The following is an 8,923-nucleotide window of genomic DNA, read 5'->3' on the forward strand; positions in this document are numbered from 1 at the left end:
GGGAGAGTATGAGTAAGGCATTTTGTGCATAATGTAGTCAAGATTCAATCAATTTAACCACCATAGAGAAAAGGGGGGGGGGGGGGGGGGGAGGTTTAATTTTGATTGGAAGATCGGAAGGATTATAAGTAAGAAGTCTTGGATTTAAATTTAAATTCTCTCATTTATTATAAAAAAATCATAAAGTTTTGAATTGTGTTTTTTATTAGTACGTCGTGGAATAGGGTACTTGATCCATATTATTTGATTAAGTCAAAAAAAATCAGATATCCTTTTTTTTTCAAGTTGGGTTAAGATCATATGATTAAAAACCCGTCAGGTACTCGCCTTGTTTTGCACGACAACTTACACATACAAGATATTATTTTTAGAGCTAACTAAGTGATTTTGTTGAGCAAATTATATCCCAAATATGAGCATCTATAATTTGTTTCTAAGATTCATTGGTAATATCATGATCTTATTATTATTTTTTTTACAAAAAAAGTTTTATTCATGTAGAATATGTACAAAAAAAAGGATCATATTTATAACAATTTCATTAGTTTTGGATTCTTTTTTTGACCTTTTTGATGTATTCTCTTGGCATGTTCGTTTCTCAACATAAGACCTTTTTTTTGGTCAAATCAATATTGAATTTTAGATTAACATGTAAATATAAAAATAAATTAATATAAATTATTTTAAAAAATTAAATGATAAGAGGGGCGAGATTAGTATCAACTAATCAAACTCTTTTTAGATGGGTATTTGATTTGTTGATATGCAGGACAGATAAGGGTCAAAAAATGATTGACCCGCGAGATGTGAGTCGAGTTAGCCACATGCTCCACAGTATGGGTATTTGATCTGTGTCCAAAAACTTAGAAAATGTATATGCGTGTCTATTATATATATATATATATATATATATATATATATATATATATATATATACTTTTTATTTTCTTAACAAAAAAGCTGTGAGGTAATTTATTTTATTCTTTTTGGAAGGAAAATGGTAATTACACCTCGTTTATTTTTTCACTCATGTAAATGATCGAAATGCCCTGTTGTTTACTTAAATTACAATTTTCATCAAAGGGATGGTTGTGAATATAATGAAGAACAGAGGTACATTTGTATATTTAGTATATCAAAACATCAAAAAGCAGTGGTGATTAACAATAAGGAGTTAATTTAAAATTACAGTAAAATTTAAATCACAAGAGACATTTTTTTTTTCTTTTAAAGAACAAGGCAATGATAGAAGTTAAGGAGCATGGAATTAAAAAAGGGAATTAAAACTCAAGACCTCTAATATGATTAAAAATTCAAAATGGTTTATCAAATTTTGTCAAAGCATAAATTCAAGAAATCAATTCTCAATCTCACCCCTGAAATATCAATTTCTCCAATTTCGCATATTTCCAGTTTTCCACCCCATAGCCACCTTCCCAGCTCTTCCAGCTGTTCCTTCTGAAAACCCCCACTCTCCAGTCTCCCTTCAAAGAGGTTTTAAAACTAACCTTTCGAGATTTCCTATCTTCTATGGACAACTTTTCTGTACTATGCTGTCCCGGGATATATCAGGGATAGAAAGAGAGAGAGAGAGAGACATGTTTTGTCTATTTTACTTACTGGGATGATGCTTCACCCCTTCGTTCATGTTTCCATTTCGTAATCAGTCTATGAAATTCGTCAAAGATGTAGTAGGTATGTGGGACAATTCTTGAGAACAGCCAAAGAAAAAAAAGTTTCCATTTTGCCAATATATTGTTTCAATTCGCATATCTATGTGTATATGGCTAGCAGAGCTTATTATTTAGATGAAGTTTGAATGCAATGTCAATTCAATCCTAACTGATTTTCTCTTGGTTTTTCATTAATCAAGAAATGTCCACTTACTGTTCTATTATTAATGTAATTTAATTAATTGTTCTGAGTTGATGTACAGCTTATTAAAATCTGAAATCTGTAGCTGCTGCAACTTTCAAGGGCAGTATTGTATTGTGTTGACGACAAGCTTTAAATTTGATAATGTTAAAAGTGCAAGAAAGTGAAATAGATATTGAGTTCTGATTATGATTATTTGAACCACACTCTGTCATTTAGGTGGAAGACTCGTGGGAGAAAAAAGCCAACAACTTGGTCTGTTTGCTAGCGATTTTAAAAAATGTTCAAGCTTGAAAGAGCTGGAATCTCTATATGCTTTCATGATCAAGACAAATGCAACGCAAGATTGTTTCCTGATGAATCAATTTATCACTGCATCTTCAAGCATTCGTTGTACAGAATGGGTAATTGCTGCCTTTGACCAGTTAAAAGATCCCAATACATTTGTTTACAATGCAGTAATAGGAGCCTTTCTCCGTTGTTTCCATCCACTCCGAGCTTTAGAAATGTATGTAGACATGTTGAAAACTGAAGTCAGACCAACTAGTTTCACGTTTTCATCAATAATAAAGAGCTGCACATGTTTGAAGGCTGTAGATTTTGGAGATTCTATCCATGGACAGGTTTGGAAGTGTGGATTTGAAACTCATCTTCATGTTCAGACTGCTATTATTGATTATTATTCAAATTTTGGTAAAGTTGTTGAAGCAAGACTAGTATTTGATAAGATGCCTGAGAGAGATGGTTTTGCCTGGACAACAATGGTTTCAGCTCATGTCCGTTTTGGGGATTTGAGTTCTGCTAGGAAGTTGTTTGATGAGATGCCCGAGAAAAATACTGCATCTTGGAATACTATGCTGAATGGTTTTGCAAGGATTGGTGATGTTGAGTCTGCTAAGCAGTTGTTCATTGGAATACCGCAAAAAGATTTAATTTCATGGACAACCATGATCAACTGCTACTCTCAAAACAAGCACTACAAAGAAGCACTAGAGATTTTCAACGAGATGAAGGATAATGGGATCAGTCCTGACGAAGTGACCATGTCAACAATCATTTCTTCTTGTGCTCATCTTGGTTGGCTAGACCAAGGAAAGGAGATACATATGTATGTTCTGCAAAGTGGATTGTATCTTGATGTTTACATTGGTTCATCACTGATTGATATGTATGCAAAGTGTGGTGCCGTAGAGAGATCCCTTGTGGTATTCTTCAAATTGTCCGAGAAAAACCTTTTCTGTTGGAATTCTGTGGTTGAAGGGCTTGCAGCTCATGGTTGTGCCAAAGAAGCTTTGGTGATATTTCATATGATGGAGAAGGAGAAGATAAAGCCAAATGGCATTACCTTTCTTAGTGTTCTTGCAGCATGTACTCATGCTGGACTGGTTGAAGAGGGCAAAAGCAGATTTCTTCAAATGACTCGTGACCTTCTCATCCCTCCTGAAATTAAGCATTACGGATGCGTGGTTGATCTGTTAAGCAAGGCTGGTTTACTTGATGAAGCATTGGAACTGATAAGAAGAATGAATATTGAACCAAACTCTGTCATATGGGGTTCTTTACTTTGTGGGTGTAAGCTTCACAAGAACTTGGAGATTGCTCAGATGGCTGTTGATAAGTTAATGCTTCTGGAGCCAAAGAATAGTGGATACTATAACCTTTTAGTGAACATGTATGCTGAAGCAAATCGATGGAGTGAGGTTGCTAGAATCAGGGCAAACATGAAGAACCTTGGAGTAGAAAAGAGATATCCTGGATCCAGTTGGATTGAAGTGGAGAAGAACATATTTCAGTTTGCTTCTTGTGACAATTGTCATCCAGCATCTGAAGAAATTTACCTGCTACTGGATGAATTGGTTGGGCAACTTAAGCTGACTGGTTGCGGACCTGAGTTTGAATTTATTTTGTGATGGCTTCTGGTAGACCAGAGCTGATGGTTGTCTGCTGGCAAAGTAACTGTGGAGAGCCATCCTGACCTTTCTCTGAGATCTTTTTTCTTGATTGGTTGTTTAGGTATGAAGTTGTCTTGACCGTTTTATAGGTATCTTTGTGTGTATGTATATGTATTTTTAATTCAGTCTCTTGGTAAGTAAACTTTGACCTCGTTAATCTTCAAATCTTGTCCTTATGACAGGCATTTCTTAATCCGTAGAACTTTGTGACTCCTGCATCAGTTAAAATGTCTATCCAGAGACTTAGGAAACTATTTTGGAAGGGCGTTCAGCAAATTATGCTGAAGTGATGTACTATTTACCCGACCTTCAGAAATATAAGGTGATGCAGCTTTAACTCATGTTATCTTTCCATTTGGGCAATGAATCCCTTTGGATATGGAGAACGTGCGATGCTAGGTCAGGGTTCAACCAACTGATCACTGCTCTAGTTGAAGTAAAACATTATGTTGTTTGTCTCAGGATTTTACTTGAGCTCAATAATTCTTGTCAGCATCTGATTAAGCTATCGACCTTCTGATGCAGGTACAAGTATGCTTTTACCCTGATCTGATAGAGTGGAGAAATGGGCTGAGGTGATGCAAGTTTGTTACTTCCCAAGAAGAGAATGTGTGCTATGACTATAAGCTGTGAGTAAGAGTATAACATAAAGAAATGGTGTTTATTCACTTGCTATGCTGTTATAGTACTCTAATTAAATTGCATATCTTTTGTTTTTCTTGCATTGAGGTCGAGGCAGTACCAGGACTGGTTAGTCAGATGCGCTGCATCAAATCTCTGTTCCTTAAGTTTTTATCCCAGACAGACTGCTTGTGGTTAAATGACCATGAACTGTTTCCAACTATGACATTCCTTACTTGTGTTGCTTTATTATACATGTCATTTTTGAATTACGCGTATAAGCATCTTCAGTTTTACCTTCTACACCGTTTTCCAACTATCAGATTTGATGTGTTGCATTCTTTTCTTCTTTTGCTTTCCATTTCGTGATACTTGTCCTCGTTGGAAACAGGTATGGTAAGTGGATGCCTTCTTGAAGGAGGTCGTGGAAATGTCTTTCAGTTGTAATGGCACTTCAGCAAGAAAATCTCAGCTTCATGGAAACGCATCTGAGGTTGCTAATGGGGCATTAGATGGCATCTAGTTCAACAGCAATATTCAATTGTGTCGAAACCATATGTTACCTTTCGTGTATTGATCGTACCTTGTACCCCTGATTGACTTAATTATAACATTGCTACTGCCTTCTGTAATTGCTGAGGGTAGCCATAGGTGTTACACTCCCTCAGGTTGACTCGATGCTTGGGATAGAGCTGGATACAGGTCTTAAGAACGACTACAATGTGTCCAGAATACAGTGAGGTTTGTGTTTGATTTTGATGCGGCGACTAGCACATCTTAACTTACTCAGAGGAAGTTTCTTCTATAGTTATTCAAGATTTTCTTGATCTTTTGGACTAATGCATACAATCTTTCATAAAACATGTCAAAGATGAACTTCCAAAACACAAAGATGGCAAATAATAATAGTTTTCTCAAAACTAAAATAAATTACAGCTAATTCAGCTGCTTTTCATTGCACTGTATTGAAAACTAATGTTCTTTACATGGTTTGTACTAAATGAAATTGAAGAAATGTAAATCATGGTCACAGTTTCACTATGGTATTTGGAAAATTGCAGAAAGTTAAACGGAATTATCTTTGCATTCAGTATTTGATCAGAAGTGCATCAATGTTCCTTTTCCCTTCCGGGCCCTTTGTGTACCATGAGGAGACATAATCCCCATACATGACTTCATGGTATATAGGTGGTTCAAAAGCTGGGAATACTTTCCTAGTTTTTGCAGGATCGTGGAATGTGGCAACTGAAAGTCTCGCTCTTTCAGCGTTTGTAATTGCCCGATGTTGACAACTTCTGTATTTGCCATTTGTTATGATCTACAAGCAAAATAAATAATGTCACAAACTCCAGCAACGGCCAGGCAACAGTCTAAACTTTGATCTACTTCTAAAAGGGACCCGACAGGGTTTTTGGGAAGGGGAACTAGGAATCAAACCCGCTGCACTCTCAAGATTTAACTGCCAGAATGGGGATTCAACCTCCCAACCCACCAGGGTATGGCTCATAAAATAAGTATTTAATCAGTCATCAGTAGTTCTGGAAAGATGGAGCATACCATACCAGACTTGTCATTTAGCAAAAACAAGAAGCTTTTTTTTTTCAGACTGACCTCTCCAAAATTAGAATGATACTAAGAATTGGCAACTATATACTGCTACTGTATCAAGACAAACTAAGTATCCAAAAAAATATAAAAAAGAATAAGAGAATTAAGTTAATATCTCTACCAGAAACACAAAATGGTGCATAAAAGTGCACGGAAAACTAAAACCTGCTTCCAAAGCCATCAAGAATCAGTAGAAAATCTATTGTCAACAACAAGATGCAGTACCTCAGTTTGGTCAGCCAAGAGAACTAAGATACCATCACGCAGTGGACGTACTGTTATCCATTCTCCATCCTTGAACACTTGAAGACCCTCAACGTTATCTTGGATAAGAAGCGTGATAGCACCCATATCAGAATGCGACTGCAGACCAAGAGTAAGGTCTGGCTGTGGACAAGGAGGGTAATAACTCACTGTAATGTTCTGACAGAACTCCCCAATAGCCTCTTCAATGCATGAAGATGGCAGACCAAGACTCTCCGATATCAAACCCAACAATCTCTGAGCAAGGACTTTCATCTGATCACTGTATTCTGCCACTACTTCTCTAATCAACGATGTACTTTTTCGTCAGTCCTTTCATGCGAGGATGATAGGAAATGGGAATCAATGCTGAATAAGTTAAATGTAAAAAATACAATACAATTAATTTGCAAAAAGACCTCTTCTGTCTATTATCTTTCCCCACCTCGTTGTCCCTCATATTTTTTCTCTTAGTTCATTGATGAGACAGGATTAATAATCCAATCTGCCTAATCCCGGGAGCCCCAGAAGGGATTAGTCATTCAATCCAGCCTAACCTTGTCTAATCCCAGGTAACCCAATGACCCCTAAACAGGATTAACAATCCAATCCTGCGTAGTCCTGGTAACCAAATGAGCCCCACATTTTCCCCTTTTCCAGCATCCCTTTTCTGTCTAGGTCTACATTCTCCAAATATTCAGACAATTGTCTGGTTGCATCATTCAAAATTTTCTAAGTACTGAACTAATAGCAATCAAAGGTTACAATTCCAAAGATAAATTATGATTGATTAGAATAGAAGAATAAACAACCATTTACGAGCCATCCCACCTGTAATTAGGCTGATAATGAGGCCACTTAGCCGGATTCCGCCTCGACAGCGGCAAGGTATGGTGATCAAAATAGTCCCTCCAATCCAAAACGCTGTCGTTATCAGCTACCAGCATCCGGCTACCATAACCCTCGGAAGCCGGCGAATTAGGATCACAAGAATACTTGAGCTTCTGCTCCATATCACATTCCTCAAAGAATGATTTCCCCACTCGCCTCATCTGATCCAGCAATTCCATCGGTACCCCATGATTGACCACGCTAAACGCCCCCCAATCTCTGCAGGCCAGCCCTATCTCGTCTTTGAGGCGGCCGGTGTCTTCTCCGGCGAGATTAATCGACGGCGGAGATAGCTCAGCCGCCTCGTTCTTATGATGATGGGTCAGCTTTGCAGCAGGTCGGGTTTCTGGGGGTTGTACGTACTGAGGAGGCACAACGGAGTTGCGGGTTTGGGCTATGGCCTGCACCCTCACGGGCTCTCCGGCGGGTGACATCCCCAAAGCGACAACGTTGAGGAAATAACTGATCGCTTGCTGAGAAAATAAGGTGACTGGAATCGCACAGGCTGTACTAATAAGCAGCCACTCAGGGTAGGTACCAAAGTATACAGGCCTTCAAATACTGCAACTAGAAGGCGGGCTTCAACTTTGACCCGTGAGCTGGCGCCTTCTTGAAATATCGTCAAAGGCGTGAAAGGCAGATGCTTTGCTGTTGGATTGAAAGATAAACCAAACTACTCAATTGAATCGAGCTCGACTTAGTAAAAACTCGTTCAAGTTTGATTTGTCAACTAATCAGACCAAATTTTAATAGCATTCGATAACATTTAAATTCGATAAAAAAAAAAACTCGTTCGCACTCAATTCGTCAAATAAACAAGACAAACTTAAACAAAATTTTGAGTTCGTTAACATATAATGAAACGAGTTTTGAACACTAAAGCATTTGATTTGATTTGATTCATTTACACCCTTACTTACTTGTCAGGATCTCTTATACTATAACTTCTAATATTCCTGCTATAATACTCAATTTAACAATAATGTAGCAAATTAATTAGGGAGTATCATCCAAGGAATACACAATTACACATTCTATCCTTGGAAAGCATTATTGATTGTGTATTTTTAGATGTTAAATACTCATTTCTCGACTTTAGGTGTTTGTCGCATTTGTTCTTAGGCACTAGAGTGCAGCGTCCAAAATTCAATACCAATAATAATATATAGTAGAATTATTTAGTTAACGATAAGGCATTGAGTTTTGTAACTCCTAAATTCATGTCTTATTGTCTATAAATTTCTTCTTTTACTATATGCAGATTTATTTATAAACATTATTTAATTATAATTTTCACACCATTTGTAGGAATCACGCTATTTTATTCAAACAAAAAATAATTTGAGGATAAAAATGTTCTATTCTTGCAAGAGTAACTCCCACAATAATGGTTTGTAATGCCAATAAAATCCAATGAGAATTTACTCGGCATTATTATGTTAAGGTTAAGCCCAATGGCATGCGCCACTTTTTCAGCATGCTCCGATGAGGCCACCGGACAGCTTAATTGCCTCCCAACAAAATATTTGATTCATTATGAGGTGTTATTGAGCTGTGACGAGCTCGAGTATTAGATTGCTAATTTTAGAAATTTTATTTTTAAAAAAATATAATGTAACGATTTGAAAATATTGAGTTGCGACGAGTTCGAGTATTTTTTGGTATTTTTTACTCTAAAATTTTGGTTTTTTTTTTGTCGTGTTCATTCTAGTCTCCTTGTTTTATCCCTCTTT

The 8,923-nt window shown here is 36.9% G+C and overlaps 2 protein-coding genes across 8 annotated transcripts; one reads left to right on the top strand and one right to left on the bottom strand.

Annotated features, from left to right (window-relative positions):
- The first annotated feature begins 1,331 nt into the window (after positions 1–1,331).
- Positions 1,332–5,207, top strand: LOC113710381 (pentatricopeptide repeat-containing protein At1g06143-like). 7 transcript variants are annotated; one of them, XM_027233350.2, is made up of 6 exons: positions 1,332–1,695; positions 2,095–3,888; positions 4,010–4,149; positions 4,353–4,456; positions 4,557–4,577; positions 4,840–5,207. In XM_027233350.2, the coding sequence occupies exons 1-2, from the start codon at positions 1,647–1,649 to the stop codon at positions 3,783–3,785; spliced, it is 1,740 nt and encodes a 579-aa protein (XP_027089151.1). In that variant the 5' UTR covers positions 1,332–1,646; the 3' UTR covers positions 3,786–3,888; positions 4,010–4,149; positions 4,353–4,456; positions 4,557–4,577; positions 4,840–5,207. The 7 variants fall into 7 exon arrangements, with proteins under 7 accessions (XP_027089151.1, XP_071920937.1, XP_027089148.1 ...); XM_072064836.1 differs by having other exon boundaries at positions 4,010–4,226; positions 4,557–5,207; XM_027233347.2 differs by having other exon boundaries at positions 4,010–4,226; positions 4,567–5,207.
- Positions 5,208–5,369: 162 nt separating this feature from the next.
- LOC113708822 (jasmonate-induced oxygenase 1-like) lies at positions 5,370–7,816 on the bottom strand. Its single transcript, XM_072064838.1, has 3 exons — positions 7,131–7,816; positions 6,282–6,603; positions 5,370–5,766 (listed from the first exon to the last, which is right to left on the bottom strand). The coding sequence occupies exons 1-3, from the start codon at positions 7,622–7,624 to the stop codon at positions 5,536–5,538; spliced, it is 1,047 nt and encodes a 348-aa protein (XP_071920939.1). The 5' UTR covers positions 7,625–7,816; the 3' UTR covers positions 5,370–5,535.
- Between the last annotated feature and the right edge of the window lie 1,107 nt (positions 7,817–8,923).

This window comes from Coffea arabica, chromosome 9c, assembly GCF_036785885.1.
Source record: "Coffea arabica cultivar ET-39 chromosome 9c, Coffea Arabica ET-39 HiFi, whole genome shotgun sequence".
NCBI classification, from domain to species: Eukaryota; Viridiplantae; Streptophyta; class Magnoliopsida; order Gentianales; family Rubiaceae; genus Coffea; species Coffea arabica.

What these genes read in the sequence shown, in the direction of transcription:
- LOC113710381 (XM_072064836.1), top strand. Translation starts at nt 1,647, where the DNA reads ATGTTTCCATTTCGTAATCAGTCTATGAAATTCGTCAAAGATGTAGTA. An exon ending in ATTCGTCAAAGATGTAGTAG is followed by an intron (nt 1,696 to 2,094) that starts GTATGTGGGACA and finishes TCTGTCATTTAG; the next exon opens with GTGGAAGACTCGTGGGAGAA.
- LOC113708822 (XM_072064838.1), bottom strand. Translation starts at nt 7,624, where the DNA reads ATGTCACCCGCCGGAGAGCCCGTGAGGGTGCAGGCCATAGCCCAAACC. An exon ending in CATTATCAGCCTAATTACAG is followed by an intron (nt 6,604 to 7,130) that starts GTGGGATGGCTC and finishes ATCGTTGATTAG; the next exon opens with AGAAGTAGTGGCAGAATACA. An exon ending in TCTTGGCTGACCAAACTGAG is followed by an intron (nt 5,767 to 6,281) that starts GTACTGCATCTT and finishes TTTTGCTTGTAG; the next exon opens with ATCATAACAAATGGCAAATA.